At 48.2% G+C, this 25,970-nt stretch overlaps 2 protein-coding genes across 4 annotated transcripts; one reads left to right on the forward strand and one right to left on the reverse strand.

Annotated features, from left to right (window-relative positions):
* The first annotated feature begins 19,339 nt into the window (after nucleotides 1-19,339).
* On the forward strand, nucleotides 19,340-22,039 carry LOC122495055 (transmembrane immune signaling adaptor TYROBP). Of its 2 annotated transcripts, none has more exons than XM_043600769.1 (5): nucleotides 19,340-19,481; nucleotides 19,869-19,895; nucleotides 20,046-20,180; nucleotides 20,350-20,396; nucleotides 21,808-22,039. In XM_043600769.1, exons 1-5 carry the CDS (start codon nucleotides 19,421-19,423, stop codon nucleotides 21,871-21,873), a joined length of 336 nt encoding a protein of 111 aa, XP_043456704.1. In that variant the 5' UTR covers nucleotides 19,340-19,420; the 3' UTR covers nucleotides 21,874-22,039. The 2 variants fall into 2 exon arrangements, with proteins under 2 accessions (XP_043456704.1, XP_043456705.1); XM_043600770.1 differs by having other exon boundaries at nucleotides 20,353-20,396.
* Nucleotides 22,040-22,706: 667 nt separating this feature from the next.
* Nucleotides 22,707-24,444, reverse strand: HCST (hematopoietic cell signal transducer). Of its 2 annotated transcripts, none has more exons than XM_043600785.1 (4): nucleotides 24,101-24,444; nucleotides 23,686-23,709; nucleotides 23,089-23,220; nucleotides 22,707-22,857 (listed from the first exon to the last, which is right to left on the reverse strand). In XM_043600785.1, exons 1-4 carry the CDS (start codon nucleotides 24,141-24,143, stop codon nucleotides 22,820-22,822), a joined length of 237 nt encoding a protein of 78 aa, XP_043456720.1. In that variant the 5' UTR covers nucleotides 24,144-24,444; the 3' UTR covers nucleotides 22,707-22,819. The 2 variants fall into 2 exon arrangements, with proteins under 2 accessions (XP_043456720.1, XP_043456719.1); XM_043600784.1 differs by having other exon boundaries at nucleotides 22,707-22,860; nucleotides 24,101-24,275.
* Between the last annotated feature and the right edge of the window lie 1,526 nt (nucleotides 24,445-25,970).

A 25,970-nucleotide genomic window follows, 5' to 3' on the forward strand; every position in this document is an offset into this window, starting at 1 on the left:
CGCCGCTGTGTATGCCCTGGAGCCAGCTCAGCCGCCTGCGGCTCTCCTGAATCTCCACTAACCCTTGCCGGCTCTCGAGACTGTTCAAGGCGCTTCAGTCTTAAAAGAGAACAATCCCTTCCCCTTCTTTTCTCTCTTTTCCTTCACAGTTACCCCCTCTCCCTCCTTGAAAAAACAAACAAAATAAACAACAAAAACCCCACCCTATTATGGTAATGTTCAACCGTGCACACGGGAAGAATGGGGTAATGACCCTCCAGGTACCCAGCACCTTTCTTCAACAATTATCAACGTATGGCCAATCCTGTTTTATTTTTTCTGCCTCCCTCCCTGCAGAATTAGTGTAAAGCAAATCCCGGACGGCATATTTCATCCACAAATACTTTTATATGTATCTCTAAAACACAAGGTTCTTTCAAAAAAATAACACCTTTATCACACCTAAAAACAAATAATTTCTTAATTTTATTCAGTATCCAACCTGTCTCCAGATTTCCCTGATTGTCTTATAAATGTCTTAACTGTTGACTGGTTCAGATCAGAATCCAAACAGGATCTATGCCTTGCATTTTGTTGGTACCTGTCTGATTTGGCTGGTTGCACTTGGTGTCCTTCGTTATGTTCTTCTGTCTCCTGTATGTCCTGCAAACAGATGTAGAGGCTGCGTCAGATTCAGGTGTTTGGTGTTTTGTTTTTTGATTTTTAAAAAATGTTTATTTGTTTTTGAGAGAGAGAGAGAGAGAGAGACAGAGCGTAATCAGGGGAGGGGGAGAGAGAGAGGGAGACACAGAATTCAAAGCAGACTCCAGGCTCTGAGCTGTAAGCACAGAGCCCAAAGCAGGGCTTGGACTCATGAACTGTGAGATCATGACCTGAGCCGAAGTTGGTTGCTAAACCGACTGAGTCACCCAGGCACCCCCAGATTCAGGTTTAATTTGGGGGTAAGTAGGCTTCATGGGTGATGTTGAGTTCTTCGATCAGGAGGCACATAATAATGTCTGGATGTTTCTTTGCTTGTGATATTAATATCCAATGTTGGGTTTGAGAGTTGTCAGCCTGACTCATCCATTATAAAAACACAGCCAAACTTTAAGAGGGAAGTGTCTACATGCTCTCCCCTTCATCTCTTTCCCTCTGTTTCACACACACACAAAACCCCAATAGTTTTGTGTTGCTAAAGCTCTTCCCTATTGCCAAACTCAAGAGTCACTTCTCTATCCTTAACTCAATGATCCTGCCATGATGGGCCTATCCTGTCCTGGCCAGTATTAGTAGGCACTAGTCACACAGTAGGCTAGCTAGTCCTAATTGAGATGTGCTCTAAGTATAAAATACATACTGGGATTTCAAAGATTTACTACAAAAAAAAAAAAAAAAAAAAGGAAGAAAGAAAGAAAGAAAAAAAGAAAAAGAATGTAAAATGTCTTGAGAATTTTAAGACATTGATAATGTATTGAAACTATAGTATTTGGGATATATTAATAATAAAATATATGATTGAAATATTTTGTCAAAATACTTTCACTTTTCTTTTGAAATGTGGCTACTAGAGATTTTTAAATAACACATGTTATTATATACATTATATTTCTATTAGAAATATATCTAGAAATAAATCTATTAGAAACATATTACATTATATTTCTATTAGCATTGTTTCGACCTAGCGATTTTCAAAATGTGATCTTTGGGTCAGTAGCAGCAGCAACAGCGCATGATAACTTGTTACAATTGCAAATTCTCTGCTGCCCAGACCCACTGAACTGGAATCCCTGGGGATATAGGACCCAGCTGTCTGCATTTTAACAAGTCCTTCAGACCAATCCCGTCTGAAAACTCCCCTTCTGCTTTCTGTGATGCAGTACTCTCCCGAACCCACCCACTTCTCACCCCTCCACTGTTAACACCCTGGTCTGAGCCCCATTCGGCACCAAACGGACCACCACAATTGCTAACAAACCCGCCTCTAATCTTGTGTCCTACTTGTAGTCCTCTCACCACAGCTTGAGGGGAGGGGCAAGGGGTGTCTTTCAAAAACATAAATCAGATCGTATTACTTCTCTGCGTAAAACCTTCCAATGGCTTCTCGCTGCACTTACAGTAAACTCCGAGCTCCTTCCTGTGGCTGCTGCAGCCCTCCGTCACGTGACCTCTGCAGCCTCCTCAACCTCACATTGTCCTCCAACTTCCCTTTCACTCTTTCGGCCCCAGCCATCTCTTCTCGCTGTTCTCACACACTCCCAGCTCTTTCCTGGCTCGGGGCCTTTGTGATGGCCATCCCCTCTTCTGGGAATAGAGTTCTCCCAGATCTTTGTAGTGTAGGTCTAGCTCTCTTGTCCTTCAGGTCTCTCAGTTCAGATGCCCCATCTCAGTGCTGTCCTTGTGTCACTCCAGCTGAAGCCTGACTCCCCGACGCCCACATTCACACATCACCCACCTCTCCTTCTGCGTGGCATGTTACACACATTGTTCTTCCTCTTCTTCATTTGTTTGTCTCCTCTACTAAATGTCGTAAGCATACAAGAGCAGGGATTCACCTCTCTTGCTTACCACTTTGTCCCCAGCTCCTACCTGCACATAGTAGGTGCTCAAGATAGGTCTGTTCACTGACCTAGGAAGTGCTCCTCCTCAGTCTCTCTTGTGGCTTCTACCTACTCTGAAGTCAGAGGACCACTGGCGTCCACAGTGTTTGAAAAATAGGAACACCCCGATGACACTCCTGATTTCTGCCTTCTGTCATGTTGGGATATCTGACAACTTGGAGCCCACTTTTATTTTCTTATGTTTATTTATGTATTTTATTTATTTATTTTGAGGGGGAGCAGAGGGAGAGGGAGAGAGAGAATCCCGAGTAGGCTCTGTGCTATCAGCACAGAGCCTGATGTGGGCCTCGATCTCATGAACTGTGAGAGTTGGTCAAGAGTTGGACACTTAACTGACTAAGCTACCTAGGCACCCCTGGAGGCCATTTTTCTCCTTGGGCACAGTAGGCTGGAGCTGCTAAACCTATGAAGGTTTAGCTGATGGAGGTACAGATATTAGAAAAGAGAGACGTTAACACATGGAGGTGGTTATGCACCAGATGGAGGAGCTAAGGGACCAAGTAGGAGCCAGTGAAGCAATCAGAAATTAGCAGCAGTGGGAAGCCACTGTCACTCCAGGCTGGAGGAACAAAGGAAGGAGTTACCATCATCAGACCCAGAGACAAAGTCACCTCATAGAAGCTGGAGACCCAGAAGGATTGTCTAGCTGGCTGGAGCTGTGGGGAGGCACAACCACAGGGAGAGGGAAGAATTGCCTTGGCCTGCTGCTCCCACTCGCTGGGCTCCTGCCACTGCTTCCTGTTGGCAGAACCCCAGGTAAATCCAGATAAAGGGAGAGGCTGGAAACTGGCCTGGGATGCAGGCAGAAAGGGGAGGATGAGGAACAGGTCTGGGGGCAAATACAGCCTAGAGCAGTACAGCACGGGGTCCCGGACAAACCAGGGTCCCCACCATGCCGTGGTGTCCCCACCTCACTGAGTCACATTATAGGTCTTGCTGCTGTAGGACTAGGGTTAGGGTAGAATTTGCGACCCCAGTGTTTCAGTTATCTTTTGCTGCATAACACACTATCCAAAAACTAAGCAGCTTAAGTCAACCATTTTCTTTTCCCTCTGACTTTATGGATCAGTTATTCAAGAAGGGCTCAGTGTGGGGCTGTTCTTACTTGGTGTCCATCATATGGTTGAACTCAGATGTTGAGTGGGCTGGAGTCATTTGAAAACGCGACGGGCCTGGTGTCCCAGGTGGCTCACTCACATAGCTGGCAATGTTGCTGACCGTCAGATGAGAGGTCAGTGGGCTGCTGACCAGAGCAAATACACATGGCCACTCCAGCATGGCAATCTTACATGGTGGCTGGCTTCTCCCAGAGCATGTGTCCCAAAAGATCCAGAAAGAAACTGCTTAGCATTTTCTGACTCAGCTTCTGAAGTCACACAGCATCACTTCTCCTGCTGTCTATGGTTGAAGTAGTCATCAAGTAGTTTTTTTTAACTTGTTTTATTTTTTATTTTTTTAAAATTGACATCCAAATTAGTTAGCATATAGTGCAACAATGATTTCAGGAGGAGATTCCTTAGTGCCCCTGACCCATTTAGCCCATCCCCCCTCCCACAACCCCTCCAGCAACCCTCAGTTTGTTCTCCATATTTACGGGTCTCTTCTGTTTTGTCCCCCTCCCTGTTTTTATATTATTTTTGTTTCCCTTCCCTTATGTTCCTCTGTTTTGTCTCTTAAAGTCCTCATAGGAGTGAAGTCGTATGATTTTTGTCTTTCTCTGACTAATTTTGCTTAGCATAATACCCTCCAGTTCCATCCACGTAGTTGCAAATGGCAAGATTTCCTTCTTTTTGATTGCCGAGTAATACTCCATTGTCTATATATACCACACCTTCTTTATCCATTCATCCATCGATGGACATTTGGGCTCTTTCCATACTTTGGCTATTGTCCACAGTGCTGCCATAAACATGGGGGTGCACGTGTCCCTTTGAAACAGCACACCTGTATCCCTGGATACATACAGCACACCTGTATCCCTGGATACATAGTAGTGCAATTGCTGGGCCGTAGGGTAGTTCTATTTTTAGTTTTTTGAGGAACCTCCATACTGTTTTCCAGAGTGGCTGTACCAGCTTGCATTCCCACAAGTGGTTTCTTACCTATGTGCCTTTGTACATGCTCTTCCACTGACTGTGTTCTACTCTTAAGACACAGGTGTGTAGTTACCTTTATTGGAAGCCTTCCCTGGGAGCCTTCCTGAGCATGTACTGTCTCAGGTTGGGAGAGGCACCTGCCTCAGGGCCCAGTAACGGCCTGGGCCCATACATTCACTGCATTTTAGGAGAGTGTGTCTGTGGGGCCCACCATTGCATCTGTTTCTCGCCTGACCCTTGCGAAAGGTCAGTAAGGAGCCATTTAATGGATTGTGGAAGTCAGTTATACTGAGATTCCCAAAGAACTATACCTCACTGCTCACGCTCTCCCGCAGTCCTCTCCCTTGCCTCTGCCTTGGACATGTGACTTGTTTTAACCAACAGAATGTAACAGAAGTCACCCTCTGCCAGTTCTGGCCTCAGTCTTAAGCTTGGCAGCTTTTGCTTTCGTGTACTCAGGAACGCTGAGCTCCCTGTCGGGGAGACCACATGGAAAGGCCACACAGAGTGATTACGTGGAAAAGCCACATGGAGAACTGAGGAAGCCAGATAGCGAGAATTGATAGCCCCGAATCTGTGACCTCTGTTCTAGCTATCCCTCGGCCGTTTGAGCTTTTCTTGAAACACCAGAAACATGAATAAAGAAGCCTTCTTGGATGCTGTAGCCTCAGCTGACATCATGTGGAGCAGAGACAAACCATCTCTGTTGGGTCCAATTCAAATTCTTAAAACACAGGACAGTGAGCAAATAATAACATAGTTGCTGTTTAAGCCACTAGTTTTGGGAATTTGTCATGCAGCAATAGCTACCTGATAGAGGCTGAGTGAACTATTTCCTATTTTCTGTGGGCCTTATGGAGTAAAGGGGCAGGATGTTATTCCCAACATAAATAAACTCACTGCCCAGATTAAGGCTGGCATATTGTAGGCATCCATTCATCCCCTCATTCTTTCATTTACTCATTCATTCCCTCATTTATTCTTTCACCAGACATTCACTGAGATACTCAACTGCTGTGCACCAGGTTCTGTTCTAGGTCCTGTAGATACATGAGTGATAAAGCAGACAAAATCACAGACTTCACCTAACTTAAAATGTGATTTCCATGAACTAGCAGTCATGCTGGGTATCTTACCGGAATGGCTGGCCAAAGACAGACTAAAGAAAGCAAGAATGTATTATAGAACAGAACTATAATGTCATACCAGTTGGATTTATATTCCAGCCATTTGGGGGAAGATATCAATTTGGAGCCTCATCTTACATGACAAATAAAAATAAATTCCAGACGGACTAGGGTAAAATCTGGGAAGAAAGTTACACAATAAAAGTCTTGAAGATGAAATAAATATTTAATAACCTCTGGGTTGGAAAAGACTACCTGAACTTCAAAACAGGAGAACAAATCACCAAGGAAAAGACCGATGGATTTGACTGTTTAAAGAATTGAATATTCCATGTGTCCAAAAAGGGCATGACTAAAATTGAGGTTATGCAAATACCGGAGAAAAATACTTGCGACAGGCAAAACTGACAAATGGTTAACATATTGTAATGAAGATATTAATATATCAATGTGGAATTAACATGAAAATCCAATACCCAAAAGATGGGCAAATAAGAGGAAAAGACAATTCACAGAAGAAATACAAATAGAAAAAAAAGTAATGTTCAAATAATTGCCACTTGAAATACTGAAACACATCCCTTTGCCTGTCAAATCAGCAAAGATGTTTGAAATGTGGTTCCCTACAGCTGAGGAGAGTTCAGGTAAATGTGAGATTTCATTCACCACGGTTGGGATGGGAATGGGAATGACCCTTCTGGAGAAGGATTGGACAGCCTGAGTTCAAAGCCTAAAAATGTTAGTGTATCTGTTAATTCACCATTTATACGTCTAGGAATTTAGCCTCTGAAAGAATCCAGCAAGTGGGAAAAGATTTCACTAAAGAGATTTCCATGGCACCATTTTCTAATAATAACAGAAAAAACAGACCAAAACCAAAAACAAATTGGAAATAATCCCGTGTCCCCATCAAATGGGATGTCATTTGAAGGTAAAGGGATTCCTTGCGAAAAGAAACGTGGGAAACGCTGGCTTGAATAAAGTTAGACGAGCTGCTTTGTTGGAATTTTTATCAGCATGCTGAAGTCCATGATAACTGTATGGGGAAGGGGTGGGGGGACCTCCTAGGCATTTCCACCCCCCCCCCCCACCCCGCCGGATTTATTTGGTCAGGCAGCCTGAATCAGTTGGCTATCGCTGGCAACTGTCCTGCTATTCCTTGCTCCTCATTCTGTTGACCACATCAGTTCCCAACACCTACTCAGATTCAAAGGCAGGGAAATAGACTCCACCCTTTGATGGGAGTTGCCTTGAAGTCAGATGGTGAAAGGCAGGGAGACAGAGAGGGTTGAAAAATTGCAGCCATTTTTTGCAGTCTTCCAGAATCTTTGCTTCATGGAACATATTAGGTAAGGCAAATTACTAGCTTTTTAAAAAATTTTTTTTAAGTTTATTTAAAAAAAATTTTTTTTAAGGTTTATTCATTTTTCAGAGACAGAGAGACAGAATGTGAGTGGGGGAGAGGCAGAGAGAGTCACGGAATCTGAAACAGGCTCCAGGCTCTGAGATGTCAGCACAGAGCCCGATGAGGGGCCTGAACTCAGGTTGGACAGGGAGATCATGACCTGAGCTGAAGTCAGACGCTTAACTGACTGAGCCACCCAGGCACCCCACAAGCTCTTGTTAACCAAAGAAGCCCAAATTTCAGTGGCTTAATACAATCTATCTTTCCTTCACACCATAGTGTAAATGCAATCAGTAGGGGGTCTCTGCCCCTGAGTCACCGTGGGACTGAAGCTCCTCCCATCTGGCAGCTCTGGGCTCCTTTAGTCGGCCTGCCCCTGCCCCCAGTCCTCTCTACCGGTGGGTGTTGAAAGAGGTGAGGGCCACAAGTGGGAGGTTTTCAGGGTCACACCTGGAGGTCCATCACAACACATTTGCTCGAGTTGTTGCCTCTACAAGGGACGATGGGAAATGTGGTCCAGCTGTATGCAAAGAAGCAGAGGGAAGCAGTTTTAGTGACAAATTAGCCAGTCTCTGCCACAGATTTCGGAACATGCTGGCTATCTCTGAAAATAGAAATGTCATATTTATTAGTTTTCTTCTTTATTGCCTTTCTCCCTCCACTAGGAGCCAAGATCTAGGAGGGCAGTTTTGTTCACTATTACATACCTATCACCCATCCAGGGGCCTGGGCAAATAGGTGTTAAATAAATGAATACATGCACGAGTTAATAAAAATTCAATAACTTCAATAAGTTATTGATAAATTCAATAAATTCAATAAGAAGATATAATATTACAAACCCATTAAGAGTTATAGTTCTTTTTTTAAAAATGTTTATTTATTTGTTTTGAGGTGGGGCGAGGGGCAGAGAGAAGAGAGAAAGAATTCCAAGCAGGCTCTTCGAGATCATGACCTGAGCCAAAATCAAGAGTCAGAGGCTTAACCCACTGAGCCACCCAGGCGCCCCTAGACTGATATTTCTAAGGGGATTTTAGGAACATGAGAAATTGCTCATGTGTAATGAACACTTAGATAGGATATAGGTTAGGTAGGATATGAACCCTGTAATAGAATTCAATATAACAGTGGCTTAAACAAAGTAGAACTTTATTTCTCTTTCACCAATAGATGAAGTATAAATAGTCCAGGGTTTCATTGTGATGGTATGGAGGTTTCATGGCATCAGAGATCTAGGCTGTCTAACCGATGGTCCTACCATTCCTAGGGGAGTGCCCTGGCCTGCGTGGCCCAAGATGGCTCCCACCACACTCACATTCCAGGCAGTGAGAAGGAGAAAAGGGAAATGGAGACTCACCTCACAGCTCTTTCCTAGCGTAGGTGAACCGAGAAATGAAATATATTTAAATTTTTTTTAACTTTTATTTATTTTTGAGAGACAGAGAGAACCAGGGCATGGATGTGGGAGGAGCAGAGAGAGAGGGAGATACAGAATCTGAAGCAGGCTCCAGGCTCTGAGCTATCAGCACAGAGCCCAATGTGGGTCTCAGACCCACGAACTGTGAGATCATGACCTGAGCTAAAGTTGGACGCTCAACTGACTGAGCCACCCAGGCGCCCCAAGAAATGAAATATATTTTTAAAATTTATTTTTATTTTGAGGAGTGCCTGGGTGGCTCAGTCAGTTGAGCGTCCAACTTCGGCTCAGGTCTCCGATTTAGTGAGTTCGAGCCCCACATCAGGTTCGTTGCTGTCAGCGCTGAAGCCATCCATGCAGGGCCCACTTCCACTTCCAATCCCCTGTCCCCCTCTCTCTCTGCCCCTCCCCCCCTCTCTCTCTCTCTCTCTCTCTCTCTGTCTCAAAAATAAATAAACATTTAAACATTTTTATTTTATTTGTTGAAGAAACCAAGAGTCAGACACTTAACCAACTGAGACATCCAGGCACCTTGAAATCTTAAAAAAAAAAAAAGTTTATTTATTTATTTTGAGCAAGAGAAAGTGCGAACAGGGGAGGGACAGAGAAGGAAGGAGAGAAAGAATCCCAAGCAGGTTCCATGCTGTAAGCAAAGAGCCTGATGTGGGGCTCAATCTCACAAACCATTAGATCATGACCTGAGCTGAAATCAAGAGTCAGACACTTAACTGACTGAGCCACTCAGGCAGCCCCGAGAAATGAAATCTTAGCTTTGGTGTCTAATTTATTTTGCCCTCTGTACTGTGAGGGTCATCTTCTGGGTTACTTTCCAGAGCAAAGAGCAGATGTATAACAATAAGGTCAGGTCACAGATGAGCAGTCGAAGGGAGTATAGCTGCTTATTTCCAGGTAATACAAATTCTTTGCAAAAATTGGCAGGATGATAGGTCAGACATCTGAAGTGTTTCCATGTATGTTGTCATTTTTGTTGATCCTGCCTATTCTTGTTCATGATATCTTAGATTTGTAGGAAGAGGGACATTAAAAAAATTTTTTAATGTTTTTATTTATTTTTGAGGGAGACACAGAGAGACAGAGCACGAGTGGGGGAGGGGCTGAGAGAGAGGGAGACACAGAATCCAAGCAGGCTCCAGGCTCTAAGCTGTCAGCACAGAGCCCAACGTGGGGCTCGAACTCATGAACTGTGAGATCATGACCTAAACCAAAGTTGGATGCTTAACCGACTGAGCCACCCAGGCACCCCCAACCCCCCAAAATTTTTTTAAAAAAGATTTGTAGGAAGAATCTGAAGACCTAATATGGCTGTATGTTACTCCAGAGGGGACATTCATCCAGGACAAGACCTAGGTTTACCTGACTTAGGTAGGTTTACCTGACTACAAGGATAAGCTGTTAGTTCACATGAAGGCTAGGTGATTTCTGGCTCACTCTTACCTTGAGTGTGACAAGCGTTCAGATCCCAGTTGAAAATGAAGAGTGATGTTCACACTCTCCAGTCTGGGTGGACCTGGGCCTCTACTTTTTGCCTCTCTAGTTCCTAACTGTCTTCTGGATTGGACCATGTCTTCAGAACATAGTGAAGACATTTGTTCTGAAGGCATTTGAGTTCTGGGCTCCCTTTTTGTTTTATTTTGAATATTGGATGCTATTTCCTTACCCTCTTACTAGTCCTTTGCTGCTTTTAGTAACTTTTCCTATATATTTCAAACTGCATTTTTAGTTTTGAGAAAGAGAGGGAGGGAGGGAGAGAGAGAGAGAGAGAGAGAGAGAGAGAATGAGTTGGGGAGGGGCAGAGAGAGAGGACAGAGAATCCGAAGCAGGCTCCATGCCATCAGCGCAGAGCCCGATGCAGGGCTCAAACTCACGAACTGTGAGATCATGACCTGAGCCGAAATCAAGAGCCAGATACTCAACCAACTGAGCCACCCAGGTGCCCCTCAACCTGTATTTTTTTTAATGTTTATTTATTTTTGACACAGAGAGAGAGAGAGAGAGACAGAGCATGAGGAGGGGAGGGGCAGAGAGAGAGGGAGACACAGAATCTGAAGCAGGCTCCAGGCTCTCAGCTGTCAGCACAGAGCCCGACGCGGGGCTCGAACTCACAGACCACGAGATCATGACCCCAGCCGGAGTCAGACACTCAAACGACTGAGCCACCCAGACGCCTCCCTAAACCTATATTTTTATTTGTTCTTCAGGGGAGGGTGCTTTCTGATTTCTTAGAACACCAATATTGACAGCAGAAGTCCTGTATTTTTTTTTCCTCCACAAAATTGCCTTTATTTGTTGTGTTTTCTGACATTAAAATATTTTTATTTATTTATGATTATATAAGTTAAAGATACTCTCTGTAAAAAAACAAATGTAAAGGGTGCCTTAAATTTTTTTTTAAATTTTTTTAACGTTTATTTATTTTTGAGACAGAGAGAGACAGAGCATGAACGGGGGAGGGGCAGAGAGAGAGGGAGACACAGAATCTGAAACAGGCTCCAGGCTCTGAGCTGTCAGCCCAGAGCCCGACGCGGGGCTCGAACTCACGGACCGTGAGATCATGACCTGAGCCGAAGTTGGACGCTTAACCGACCAAGCCACCCAGGCGCCCCAAGGGTGCCTTAAATTTTAAGCCCGGCATGGGGCTTAAAATTGTAGATTTCTAATTCATTTATAATGACTGCATTTATGATATGGATGAACCACAACTGATAAATCTATGGAGCATTGCTTTAATTATATTTTAAAGGCCTTCCTTTCACAAACATATAAAGCCAGCTGTTGTGGCCTAGGATGTCTGTTCACTGACAGTGTCGGGGCCACATTCCTGCGAAGAGGGAGAATAGAGAAAGGGAGGACACACTTTTGCCTTTAGGGACACAACCTGGAAGTTGTTTCTTCCCGCATTCCATTGACCAGAAGACAGTTCCAGGGCCTCATCTGGCTCCAAAGAGGCTGAGAAACACAGTCTTGGCCAGGGGACCAGATGTCCAATTACCAATTACATTTTAATAGAAGAAGGGAAGAGAACAATATTTGCTGATTGCTGGCATGGTGCTTCACTTGCCTTGCAAGTCAGTCCTTGCTAGCACTTTCCCACAAGCCAAAGCGGGAAACATCTGTTTAGTTGTCAACACTGAAACTGGTAGGAAATAAAGACATCATGAAACCGCTTTACCAGTTTCTTTGGTGCTTCCAATTTTCATCTTTTTAAAACAATTTTTTATTCAGGTAGAGTTTACGTAGAGTAAAATACATCCTTTTTAGTGTATCATTCTATGAACTTCGACAAACGCGTGCAACCATGAAATCATCACAAGAAAAATAGAGAATTCTACTGCCCTCCCCTCCCCAATTTCCCTCACTCCCCTTTGTGGTCAACCACTGCCTCCACTTCCAGCCCCTGGCAGGCACCGATCCAATTTCTGTCCCTCCAGGCTGCCTTTTCCAGAGTGTTCTATGGATAGAATTGTGTATGTAGACTTTTGAGTCTGGCATCTTTCCCATAGCATGATGTACTTCAGATTTGTTTGTGCTCCTGTGGGTTTATCAGTAGTTCATTCCTTTTTCTTGCCGAATAGTATTCCATTGTGTGGATGTACCATGATTCATTCATCCGCTGAAGAAAACATGGCATGTTTTTAGTCTGGGGCAATTATAAATAAAGCCACTGTTTATATGGCATACTGGTGTTTGTGTGAACTTAAGTTTTGACTTCTCTTGAGTAAATATCTAGGAATAGGATTGTTGGGTCATATGATAAGCGTGTGTTTAACTTTATAAGAAACTGCCACTTTTCCTAAGTGGCTGAACCATTTTGCGTTCCCACCAGCAATGTGTAGGACGGTTCCCGTTGTTAGGCATCTTCGGCGGCTCTAGGTATTGTCAGAACTGCTGCTGTTTGCCATTCTTTTTTTTTATTATTATTTTATTTTTTTTAACGCTTATTTATTTTTGAGACAGAGAGAGAGCATGAACGGGGGAGGGTCAGAGCGAGAGGGAGACACAGAATCTGAAACAGGCTCCAGGCTCTGAACGGTCAGCACAGAGCCCGACCTGGGGCTCAAACTCACGGACCGCGAGATCGTGACCTGAGCCGAAGCCGATGCTTAACCAACTGAGCCACCCAGGCGCCCCTGCTGTTTGCCATTCTAATAGATGTGCAGTGGTATATCATTGTGGTTTTCCATTTTATTTTGACTAAAGAATCAAACTCTCATCTTGCCGGGGAAGGGGAAGGCAGGCCCTACGGATTGGTGCCTTTGGTGTTGTGGACATCTCTCATGCTTTCTGTTCAGATGTCTGGAGTCTTTTGAACATCTTCTCTACATTTTGGGAATGTCCTACCTTATGAATTCAGCTTCCCCAGTCCAGAAGTCAGAAATTCCCGGCCTTCCTTGCAGCTGTGTGCAGGCATGTGTCCTGCACTTTGCCAATCGAATGCACCCACGTTTTCAAGAAATTTTTAATTTGGAGAATTTTGAAATGAAGGAAGACAAGAGTGTGAGGAATCCTGAACCATCTCTCTAACCCCGACGACCGTTCACATAGGGCCGATCCTTTCCCCCTCTGTGTGGTCATGCAGCATATTTTATCGGTAAATGTTTTGGTATTTGCATCAGAATTTTATCTGAAAGAGTGAAGAGAAAAAGGAAGCAACCTGTAAAATCGATTCCGATGTGAATAGCGGCGGAAGTCTTAGCAGAAACTCCTGGGTGGCATTAGGATTTGAGTAGCCCCGGGACAGATCTGTGGCACTCCCAGAGATTCAGTGGTCTCCCTAACATCCTTGAACACACCCACTTTGCTGTTTAAACGAGTTAGTGGCATCTACCGTATGCAATGAAGAATTGTGACTGCTATATCTGGGTCAGGTGTCACCTTGGTTTAATGACCAGAGCCAGGACCTGAGCATAGGTAGCTCCAACTTGCAGAAAGCGGCCTTGAGAAGACAGTCACAGTGCAGGAAGTTGTAAGCCAGGTAGTGTGCCTGGAAGTGGCGAATACTGAGGGAGTATGGGGGAGGAGCCAAGGGCATTCCCCACATGCTGCTTAGGGACCAGTCCTCCTTCATCTCCAACCCAGTGTTCTCAAGCACCCTGCCACTTTCTTACAGACTTTGCCCCCCACACCAGCCACAGGTGATTGGTTTGGGAAATGCAGGGAATACATGCTGAGCCAAGCTGAGTCCTCTCCCAGGATTCTTTTATTTTCTTTTAATTTTTAAGTGTTTATTTATCTTTGAAAGAGAGAGACAGAGCGCGAGTGGGGGAGGGACAGAGAGAGAGGGAGACACAGAATCCGAAGCGGGCCTCAGGCTCCAAGCTGTCAGCACAGAGCCTGACTCAGGACTTGAACCCATGAACTGCCAAATCATGATCTGAGCTGAAGTCAGAAGCTTAACTGACTGAGCCGCCCAGGCGCCTCCCCCAGGATTTCCTTTCCTTTCCTTTCCTTTCCTTTCCTTTCCTTTCCTTTCCTTTCCTTTCCTTTCCTTTCCTCTCCTCTCCTTTCCTCTCCTCTCCTCTCCTCTCCTCTCCTCTCCTCTCCTCTCCTCTTTTAAATCATTGGCTCAGCAAGAGTGAGCTATTGATGACAGAAACTGTGCAGTTCCATAAGAAACAGAGAGGGCTGAACAAAGCTGGCCCAGAGAGAAGCGGAAGCAAGCTATGGAGAATCTTGGAGTCAGTCTGGATCTGTCCAGCGTTCCATCATCCCTTCTCCTCTGATGTTTAGGTTGCTTAGTTTTCCCCTTAGAGCACTTGTGTATTAACCTCCACATCTTCACAATCTTCACCCTCCAGCCTCAACTAGTTCAAGTTGGGCTTTTGAAACTGTATTCGGTGGAGCATAGATTTGGTTGTAGTAATAAAGCCCCCAAAATAACAGTGCTGTTTCCATTGTCTATTGTTTTCTAACAGACCATCTAAAACCATAGGGACTTAAAACAACAATAATTTATTATTTCTCATGATTCTTTCAGCCGACTGGGTGGCTCTTCTGCTCCACATGGTGTTGCCTGGGGTCACTCAGGTGGCTGCATTTGGCTAGCGACTGGCATGGCAAGAAAGATCCAGATTACTTCTTTCACCTTCCTGGGGCCTTGGCACTTGCTGTTGACTGGGGTGCCTTGATTCTTCTCCTAGTGGCCTTTCTTTCCACACATGGTGTCTCACCTCCAAGGCCTCTTTGTGTGTCCTCACTCTCTGGGAAGGGAGCTTGGACTTCCTTACAGCATGGCAGCTGGATTCCAAGAAAGCAAAACCAGAATCTATAAGGATTCTTAAGGTCTCCCTTCAGAACTGACACAGCATCCCTTCCACCACATTCTTTGTCAATGCAAGTTGCAAGGTCAGCTCAGATTCAAGGGCAGGGAAAATGGGACTCTACCTTTTGGTATGGGGGATGGCGTGTGCATATTGGGAGGAAGAAATTCTTGGTGACCATCTTTGGAGACTACCTACCACAAGTGTCTTAAACAAGGTAGAAATTTCTCCCTTACGTAAGAGTCCGGGGTTGGTGTGGCTCTTCCAAGGTGATGAGCACTATCTTCTTACTCTTTCATTTTTGTCATGTTGCCCTCATCCACTTGTCCCAAGGTTCCCACATTCCAATTCCAGCAAATGAGAAAGTCAAGGAGAAGTGTAGAGTGCATTCCTCCACAAAGGCTCTGCCTTTTAAATCGCCACTTTACTTCCCATGCTACCCGTTGGCCAGACAAAAGTTATATGGCCACTCTAAATGCGAAGGAGGCCAGGAAATACAGTTTTTAGTTTAGTGGGCAGATGCCTTGCTAAAAATTTTGTGGAAGAAGGAGCAGGAGGATATCGGGGGAACCCTAGCATTCTTATCTGCCAAGTGATTAATTCAAGAAGAAACAGGGGGCATGTCTGGGATACCCTTAGAGCATGATGCAGACATGAGGAGCCACGTTTAATCCAACCTGTTCCTGGTGGCCATTTAGTCCCATATTGAAAGAATATTTTCTGGGGATCCTGGGTGGCTTAGTCAGTTAAGCATCCGACTCTTGATTTCAGCTCAGGTCATGATCTCACAGGTCTGCGAGATCAAGCTCTGCATAAATAAATAACCTTTATTTACTTAAATAAATGAAATAAACTTTAAAAAAAATTCCTGGGCATCTACTTTATGTGCTGAGAATACAACGGTGAGCACGGCAGAAAGGTTCCTGTTCTCATGGAATTTCTATTCTAGAGGAAGTGGCGGACAGTAAAATGGGAACACATAAATCAGAGAATTTCAGGTGTGATAAATACAGGAAGAAAATGAAATTGATGGTGGTGGGTGACTTGAGCGGGAGAGGTCTCTGGGAGGGTGTAACATTTGAGCTGAGAGCTGAAAGACCAGGAGTGGCCAGTTCTACATGGACTTTGGGAAAACCATCATAGGCAGAGGGAACAGCAGGTACAAAGGCCCTGAGGTGAGAGTGCACTTGACTTATACAAGAAACAACAAGAAGGCCAGTGTAGCTGGAGTCGCGGAAGAGAGGAAAAGAGGGGGAGAAAGGGAGGACAGAAAGATAGGCAGGTCTTGATGTAAATATATGCTTTTATTTCTCCTGGGTAAACGCCTGCTTCTGTGGAATTGCTGGATCTCCGCGTAGGTGAATATTTACCTTTATAAGGTTTCTATTTTTTCATTTCCACCAGCAGTGTGAGATTTCCAGTGGCTCCACATCTCTGCTGACACTTGAGAGGGTCAGTCTTTTTATTTTGTTTATTTTTTAATTAAAAAAAATTTTTTTTACATTTTATTTATTTTTGATAGAGAGAGACAGAGCACAAGTCGGGGAGGGGCAGAGAGAGACGGAGACACAGAATCCGAAGCAGGCTCCAGGTTCCAAGCTGTCAGCACAGAGCCTGACGCGGGGCTCGAACTCACAGACTGCAAGATCATGACCTGAGCTGAAGTTGGACGCTTAACCGACTGAGCCACCCAGGCGCCCAAGGGTCAGTCTTTTTAATTTTAGTCATTTCAGCGAATGTGTAGTGGTATTTCATTGTGGTTTTAATTCGTGTTTCCCTAATGACGAATGATGTTGGACGCTTTTTCACAGGCTTATGGGCCATTCACATCCCTTCTTCTGTGACATTATCTGTTCTAATATTTTGGCCATTTACAAAACTGGTTCTCTGCCTTTTCAAAAAAGCTTCCTCCGGGGCGCCTGAGTGGCTCAGTCGGTTGGGTGTCTGACTTGGGCTCAGGTCACGATCTCACGGTTCGTGAGTTTGAGCCCCGTGTCCAGCTCTGGGCTGACAGCTCAGAGCCCGGAGCTTGCTTCGGATTCTGTGTCTCCCTCTGTCTGCTCCTCCGCTGCTTGCACTCTGTCTCTTGCATTGCCTCAAAAATAAATAAACATTAAAATTTTTTTTTTTTTTACAAGTTTCCTCTGGTTGTTACGGGGAGGATGGGCTGTAGGGGGCAAAAGTGGAAGCAAGGAGCGCGAGGAGGGGTTGTATCTTCCACAGAGGCAAGCTTGTTACAGGCTAGGCACATTGCCTGCTTTCTGGCAAAGTCAGTCTGGGCCTTGCCCAACTCTTGGGCTTCTGCCAGGAGACATTGAGACATTTTACCGATCTCAAGGGAGGGTGAAACAGCCCCACTTCCTGGAGTCTGGCACCCTGTGAGGGTGGCTCGCAGTCAGCTGGGTGCCCCCCATCACAGCCTTCTTTCACTCAATGGTTCGCCCACCCTTGAGAGCCCAGCCCGACCAGCCCCGGCCAGCATCCTGCGGCCCGTACCGGTGCGATCATACGAGATGCTAAAATATTGAAATACTTCACTTCTGGTTGGTAAAGAGCCTCTACCCCACCTCCCACAAATATCTGCCACTAACTCAGTCAGTTCCCTTGGGAGAGCTCGGACTTCCCCACATCTCAGCAGTGGAAAGGGGAGGCTCTGGGACTCGAACCCAGCACCAGCCCAAGGGCCGCAGCTGCTTGATTGGATGGTGCATGAGCGCGCTGTCAGACTGGATTCCGGGGACGGCTCAGGCCTGGCTGGAGCCGGGAGGACCGGGTTGCGGGGCTGAGTTTGAGGGGTTGAGGGAGGACTTTCATCAAGAGGAGCCCAGAACTGGAGACTTGAAGTACTGATGACGATAACTGTAATGATGAGGATACTGATGAATATTCACTGAGCACATACAGGGTGCCACGCGGGCATTATTCCGGTAGACGTCACAAAATCCTCTCAATATTTTGGACTGTAGCGGCAGCCTGGCCCCTGCTTTGGTCCCTGCCCCCTGCAGTGTGCTCCCCCTGCCCAGCCAGAGGGAGCCCACAAACGCCTGATTCAAGACCCTCCAGGCTGAGAGCTTCCTGTGGTCGCTGACTGAGACCACGGCTCGCTCAGCGTCAGCCACCTTGAGGCCTAGTGTGCTGCTGGAAGGGCCTCCACAGCTCGCCTCTTCTCTCCGTGCTCACTCCAGACCTGGCGGTGGTAGGGCTGGGGGTGTTGGAGACTTGGCCAGGCCTGGGCGATGGAGGCTGTTAGCAGCCGGTGCTCCCTCGGACTGGGCCCTGACCCTCCTCTGGCCTCCAAATCCCCCCACCACAAAGGGCCACTCGGAGCCTGTCCCATGACCAGCATCCAGGTTCCCCTTTTCTCTCCTAAGCCCAGGCCCAGGGAGCCGCGGGGTGTGACGCCTGGATGGGGGAGGGGGGCTTCCTGCCGCTGGCCCATCCCCCAGTGACTTAACCTCAGGTTCCTCCTAGCCAGTCCCAGCTCAGGCTCCTGTAGGGGCCTAGAAGTCCCTGTCTCCCCCTGGGTGCCCTCCCTCTGTCCTCACTTCCAGCTACTTCCTCATTTGGTGGGGCAGCCCAGCCTGGCCCAGTGGTCACCATGTTGTCCCCCCACTTGCCTCACCCCAAACGCTCAATCCTGTGTCCGTGCTGTGTGTTTTGGTGTCACTGCCTGCCTCTCTCTCTCTCTCTCTCTCTCTCTCTCTCTTTCTCAGCCTCGCCATCTCTTTCTCCTTCCTTATCTTTCTTTCGTCTTGGTTCTTTTTTTCTTTCTCTTCTAAGGGTCGAATATCTGTCCCTGGGTCCTGTATTTCACTATCACCTTTATTTCCTGTGTGACCTTGGGCAAGTGTCTTTACCTTTCTATAAAATGGGGATAAGAGCATCTACCTCAGAAGGGTGCTGTGGGGGTTAAATGAGTTAACACTTAGGACAGAGTGCCTGCGGCTCATTAGTGCCCATATCCTGATGGCTCTCTTTTAATATCCTGTAAACACCACAAGGCTCTGAGTATCACATAATTATAGCTGATGCTCATAAAAAGCTGACAAGTGTGGGACGCTGTTCGAGAAACATTAATTCATTCCATCCCCATAAACCCCTACAAAATAGGTACTATTTTACTCCTCGTTTTACAGATAAAGAAACTGAGGACCAGAGAGGTTGAATGGCTTGCTCAAGGCTGCCCAGCCAGGAAGAGGCAATGCTGACGGCAATCACAGCTACTGACTCTCCCGTCACACCGATGGCTGACCCCTGAGTGGGGGTGGGTTGGCACATTTCCTTTTACGTTCCGGTAGTTAGGGGCTGTAGCGTGGCCCCCGGAGCGTCTTGGCCTGATTCTTTCTGGCGTTATCTGTCTCTGTCCCTCCTCCTGTCTTGTCCCCTCCTCCCTCCTGCCACCACCCACCTCAGACTTCCTCCTTCACTTGGTTGGACGCTACACCATATCCCACCGGCCCTTGAACTCTGGTGTCCAGCAGCGTCACCTGCGTCATGGGGGTCCTTGGACCTTCCAACAGGCTCCTGTTCCTGCCTCTCCTCCTGACTGTGGGTGGTGAGTTGGGGGCTTCTGCAACTGCCTCCCCCGTCCCTGGGCTCAGCTTGGAGCAGAGCAGAGAGCAGGGTAGAAGGAGAATCAAAAGGGAGGTGGAGGGAAGCAGATCCCCAGCTCCCCAAAACTTGTGGGTCTCTCCCAGAGCCTGGGCCCCCAAGATCTGGCCTGTGGCAGAAGCGGGGGTGGGGGGACTCTAACGGTGTTGCAACAGGGCAGGTCAGGGTAGAAGTGGTACAGTCCAGGGGCCTTGACGCTGACCCACAGGTCCCACCAGACATCATTCTCCACTCTTATCTCCTAGCTATCAGGACCCAGCCTCCCCAGCTTCTGTGCCCACCCTGCAGTCCCAGCCCCAGGCCTCAGTTTACCTTCTTTTTCTCTCCTCAGGTTTTAGCCCTGCCCAGGCACAGAACGGTAGGCCCAGACCCTGCAATTCCCCTCCCTGCCTCCCAAAGACTTCCCCATCTCTGTTCCCCGGTCTTTCCAAACCTACCCCTGCTGACACCTCCTCCCAATTCCCAACTCCCACTGACCGCCCCCACAACCCCTGTGCCACATTCTCAGAATGCAATTGCTCCGTGGTGAGTCCCGGTGTGCTGGCGGGGATCGTGCTGGGGGACCTGGTACTGACCCTCCTCATCGCCCTGGCTGTGTACTCCCTGGGCCGGCTGTTCCCTCGGGGGCGAGGGGCTGTGGACGGTGAGTGGGGCCGGCAGGGGAGAGCCTGGGGCCCTCTGAGGACTTGCCTGGCAGGGAGGGGTAAGCTCCCAAGTCACGACCATCCAAAGGGACATTGATGGAGGGACAAAATTGTCCTGATTCACCACCTTAACTGTCTCTGCACCCTGCACTACTCCCCATCCCCCAGCAGTGACCAGGAAACAGCGCATTACGGAGACAGAGTCGCCATATCAGGTGAGAAACCCAGCTTCTCACATCTCACTCCTACCCTGTGCATGTCTGTCCTAAACACCTCCCCAGTCCCTTTAGGACCTAGACCCTAAAGCCACTTTCTCAGCAACGTTTCAAACCCTCAAAGACTAACGGGGCTTTCGTGATCTGTCCACAAGGGCTTTCAGTGATCAATCATGACCTTATGCACAGCTTAAAATGTGTGAGAAAACCCGGGGATGGCTTTACCTTTGCAAGGGCAAATGCAGGCCTTAACCTTCAGGCAGGCACTGAATTGTTCAGGACAGAATGATTTCTGGGAGAAGCTTTTAGAAGGGCAAGAGGATATAATTCAGCTCTAATTCAGTAACTCTGAAGAGAGGAGTTTTAGAATTTTTTGGAAGGAGGGATCCTGTATCGCTTTGAGAAGCTGATGAAAGCTAGAGATTCCTCAGAAAATCCACACAAAAATTTACAAAATCGTACATATAATCTAGGGGCGGTACAAGTACCCTTGAAACCCTTCTTAAGAACCACCCATGCAGACAGAGGCATCTCTCCTTCTCTTGCCTCTCTGTCAATGTCCTTCTCAACCCTTTTGGGGGTCATGGGCTCCTGCGAGAATCTAATGGAAGCTGAACAGACCCCTTCCCATCGAGGTGTGCACCCAGACCAGTCGTTTGCATATGATTTCAGGGATTCAATCTGAAGTCTGTCTCTTTGGACCATAAACCTCCCCCTCAATTGTGAGCCTTGTTCTATGAAATCTCTTACTTACCTGCAGCCAGCTTTGCTCTGCTTCCCTTGTGGATTAAAAAGTCTTTTTGTAAGGTGTAAGGATCTTGAGTTTGGCTCCATGAGGTCCAGAAGAATGAGGGAGATTTTCAGTTACCGGGGGCGGTGAAATTTTGGGGGAAAGCGTTATTCTAATTTATTTATCCTTTGGTAGAATTTGTTGAGCACCTACACAGCAACAGTTTACGTACTAGTTGGAGAGATGGACTTGAAGCAAATTAACATAATATCATTGGGGGAAGTATCACGAGGGAAACAAAGCTGGTGTGGCAGTGACTGGGGTGTGCGTGTGGAGGGGAGAAATGAGATGGGGTATATCAAGAAGTGCTTCTCTGAGGAAGTGACATGAGCTGAGACTTGCAGGTGGAGAAGGAACCATCCATGGGAATATCCAGGAAACCTGTGTTCTAGGCAGAGAGAACAGCACACACAAAGGCCCTGAGGCTGGGACATGATGGTGAGGCAGAGCAGGAGGGGAAAGACTGAATGCACTTGATTAAAATCCGGATGTCTTCCATGGTTGCAAGGTGGACGAAGCTGCTAGGAGCTTTACAGGCTACTGGGAGAAGAATGAATTTTGTTTTAAGTTTATTCAGTGTACCTCTTCCACTAATGGTTCCCACCCTGTCCCTCCCATTAGGAGCTCCAAGGTCAGAGGTCAGATGTCTACAGTGACCTCAACATACAGAGGCCATATTACAAATGAGCCCAAACCACAGCAGTCAACAACCTGATGCCTGGATCCAGTCATTCCTGATGCCTACCCAGCACCTTATTCCTCCTCCCACCGAGATACAGATCCAGAGTGCTCTCCCTGAGATGTCAGACTTTTCTCCACCACTGCTCCCAAATAAACATGGCACACAAAAACACTATTGAGTTGTTCCAGATCTCTGGGCTGAAGGAGCAGGGGATATGTGAAGTTCCTGGGAGGGAGGGAAGCTCTGGGGACCCTGGGGTTCTTTGAGGAAGACTTAGAACTGGAAGTGTTTTGGAGCACCTGGCTGGCTCAGTTGGAAGAGCGTGCAACTCTTGATCTCAGGGTTGTAAGTTCAAGCCCCACATCGGCTGTGGAGATGACTTAAATTGTTTTTAAAAATTTTTTTAATATTTATTTTTGAGACACAGAGAGAGATAGAGCGTGAGCAGGGGAGGGGCAGAGAGGGAGACACAGAATCTGAAGTAGGCTCCAGACTCCGAGATATGGGAGCATATGGGACTCGAACCCACGAACCACGAGACCGTGACCTGAGCCAAAGTTGGATGCTTAACCGACTGAGCCACCCACACCCAGGCGCCCTTACAATCTTTTTTTTTTTTTAATGTTTATTTATTTTTGAGAGAGTGTGGGGGAGGGGCAGACAGAGGGAGACCGAGAATCCCAGGCAGGTGCTGAGCTGTCAGTGCAGACGCGGGGCTCCATCTCACCAACCACGTGATTATGATCTGAGCCAAAGTCAAGAGTCAGACGCTTAACTGATGGAGCCACCCAGGCGCCCCCCCCCCCCCAAAACATCTTAAAAAACAAACAAACAGAACTAGAGGTATTTCAGTTGCTTTATTCCAACCCAAGTCGGGAGTGGGTATCCTGTGCCACCACACACAATGCAGGATGAGAGGGTCAGAAGTCAAAGGTGTCACTTACAAGGGGGTCAGCCCCTGCCAGGCATGTTCATGTAGATTTTGTCATCTTCTGGGGGTGGGGGGAGAGAAAGCATGAGGCCTGACCACCTACCAGCCACCCACGTCTCCACCTTCCTGGGGACCCCCTGCCTCAGGGGTTTCCTCAGGAGTTCCCCCATGCACCACCCCCAGGGTTTCCCCAGCATATCCTCCAGGGCTTCCCTGGGGGACACCTCCCTGGGGACCCCCTCCCTAGGGCCATCAGCCCCTCCGGGCCCCATCCTGTCTCTGCCCTCACCTTGGGTGGGCCTGCGGCGGGGGCAAGCACACACAAACACCACGGCAACGATCAGCAGCGACACCACCAAATCGGCGGCCATGAGGCCTACCAGCATCGGCAGGGAGGGGGGCCCACATCCGGAACAGGAACCTGGTGGGTGGCGCCCAGACAGAAGGGGATTGAGGTGGGGGGAGGGGGTTCCAGACCCTCAGGACTGCACTTTGGGCATATGGGACAGAGGAAGTCCCTGGGGTGTGTGGGGGGTGGGGGGCGGGTGTCTGAGATTCTCTGGGTTTGACTTGGGGGATGAAAGGGGAGGTGGAGGACTGGAGACAGGTGGGGGTGTCCCAGCACAGAGAGACATGGGTGATGCTTCGGGCCTAGTGGGTACTCCCAAAGAAGGCTGGGGGTGGCTGAGTCCCTGGGGCTTCAATTTGGTGATGAGAGCAGTGATACGGGGACCCAGAGAGGGCTGCAGGTCCTCTGGGGGCTCTGATTTGGGGGTGAGAGGTGAGGGGGTGACCTGGGGTGTTCCAGGACCCTCAGGCCACACTTTAGGGACAGAAGCAGTACCTGAAGGGCCATGGCAAAAGGGAAGGAGTGCTGATTTCTCACCTGGGGTTGTCAGAGCCGCAGCCACTGTGAAAAGAGAGGGAAGGCGGGTCAGCAGGGAGAGGTGGTTCCCAAAACAGGGTGCAGGGAAAGGTGGTGTCCTGAGAAGCAACCTCCACTCCAGAGGGAGCAGATGAGAAAGCGGCCAGATGGGAAGGGGAGCTCCCAAAGACACACAGAGATAGGAAATCAGAAGAAGAAGTAGAGACAGACCCAGCAGGGAGATGGGGCGATTAACAGGCAGAGGCTCCAGACTCCGTTTCTCTCCCCAGAGAACCAGCCTCTGAAGCCAAATGGATCTCGAGGAAGGAAGGGGTACTGGGAGGATCTGCTCTCAGCACCCCTCCCTTCAGATGCCACCTGAGCCACCCTTTTCATAAATACCGTGCCTGCCACCCCCCATAGCCACTGGCTTCACCTGGGAGCAAAAGCAGGAACAGGATGTCACTGGAAGGGGCCATGGTGGGTAGGGGCTAGAAGGGGTCTGGCAAAAGGCTTTGGTCCAGAGAAGTCCTGAGGAACAGTGGGGGAGTAGAGAAGCAAGCAATAGCGGATATCACCCTGCTGGTGACAAGGCCACCTGCTTCCTGTGTGTGTGGGAGGGGTAGAAGTGGTGAGTCCCTGTGACTGCCTTTGGGGGTAGGGTCAGAGACCAGGGAGGCTGCTATGTTTGTTCAGGTGGGAGGTGACAGATGGACCACGTTGTGGGCACTGGAGAGATGGAAAGATTCTGGAAGTAGAACCAACAAAATTTGTTAACCATGTAGGTATGGGCGTGTGAAGAGACAGAGGGATTCAGGATGACCAAAACTTCTGGACTGAGCAACTGAAAAGTTGGGGCATCCTTTGACAGAGATGGCAAATGAGGGGAAGCAGGTTTAGGGGAAAGTGTCAAGGTCTGGGGACACTGAGTTGGAAATGCCTGACAGATTCCTCGTGGAACTGAATGACCACAGCTGCATCTATGAATTCAGGGGATAAATCTGGTCTGGAAATGTAAATTTTCAGGTTGATGGCTTATGGATGGTATTTAAAGCCACGAGACTGGATGAGGTCACCAAGGAAGTGAGTACAGACAGAGGAGTGCCCCTGGCCCCCAAGAATGGGTGAAGAGGCGGAAACAGCCAGGGAAGCAACAGCATGTGAGGGAGGAGAATCAGGAGAGCAGAAGCCTTGAGAGCCTGGGAGAAATGATTAACATGATCACTGAGATGGGAACCGAGAATGAGCCTCCCCTGGAATGTCAGTTGGCTTGAGGGCTGGGAATTCCTGGCTGCTTAGTTCACAGCTATACCACAGCGCCCAGCAAAATACCTCTCTTGCAGTAATAAATCATTTTTAATGATGATGAATAAATGAGAACTGCCCTCTGAAAAAGAAGGTGATGGGGGGGAAAGGGAGAAACTTGAGCCCACCTATGGTCGCTCTTACCAACAGATGTCCCTCCCTGGGGACCGGGACCCCAGTCCCCTCTTCCCCCAGGACACAGTAATACTGTCCCCTCTCGGCCCAGGACCCAGAAATCGAAACCTCCATCACCCCCTTGGATAGAGCCTCAGAAGTCTAGGCCCTCAGTGCTCTCCTCCTTCAGGACTCGGCTGTTCTAGGCCCACTTCTCCTTCAGACCTAAGATGGGGCCCCCAGCTGCCTCTTTCCTGGGAGACTCAGGAGTCTGGCTCGCAGTGTCAGCCCCGCCCATTCAGAGACTCGGCTTGCTAGAGCGCGACACGGGGACTCCCAGGCCTGTGGGCGGGCCCTACCCATGACCGGGCGGTGCTAGAACCCCAGTTTAAAAACTCGCGGGGCACCAACCCTAGATCGGGGACCCGGCGGCGGCTCCGCGGGAAAGAGCGAGGCTGGCGCAGCGCCGAGGCCGCGGCCCTGGGGGCCCGCAATCCGCGCCACGGAATCCCCGAGGTAATGGGGGTGGGGTGGGGAGGTGAGACACGCTCGGCCCCTTGAAGGAGCGAGGGGCTGGGAGTCCGGCTCTTGAGGATGCCAGAGACGGAGCTGGGAGGATCAGGCCTGGGTGCTGAGAGTCAGGGTACTTGGTGTTTGGAGGGGCCAGGAGGCCCGGGCATCTGGGTGGTGATGGAGGAGCGGCTGGGACTCTGGACTCCTGGGTCCTGGGCGGTAGGGGATTGGAGATTCGGAATCCTGGGTCCCGGAGGTGAAGGGGCTGGAGGCCCGACCCCTGGGTCCTGTGGGAGGACGGGGCTGGGAAGGAGTGTAGAAAGGGGCTAGGTTGAGTCCTGGGGGAGGGGGCGTGGTTGTTTAAAAATCAGCCA

This window comes from Prionailurus bengalensis, chromosome E2 (genome assembly GCF_016509475.1).
Source record: "Prionailurus bengalensis isolate Pbe53 chromosome E2, Fcat_Pben_1.1_paternal_pri, whole genome shotgun sequence".
NCBI lineage: Eukaryota > Metazoa > Chordata > Mammalia > Carnivora > Felidae > Prionailurus > Prionailurus bengalensis.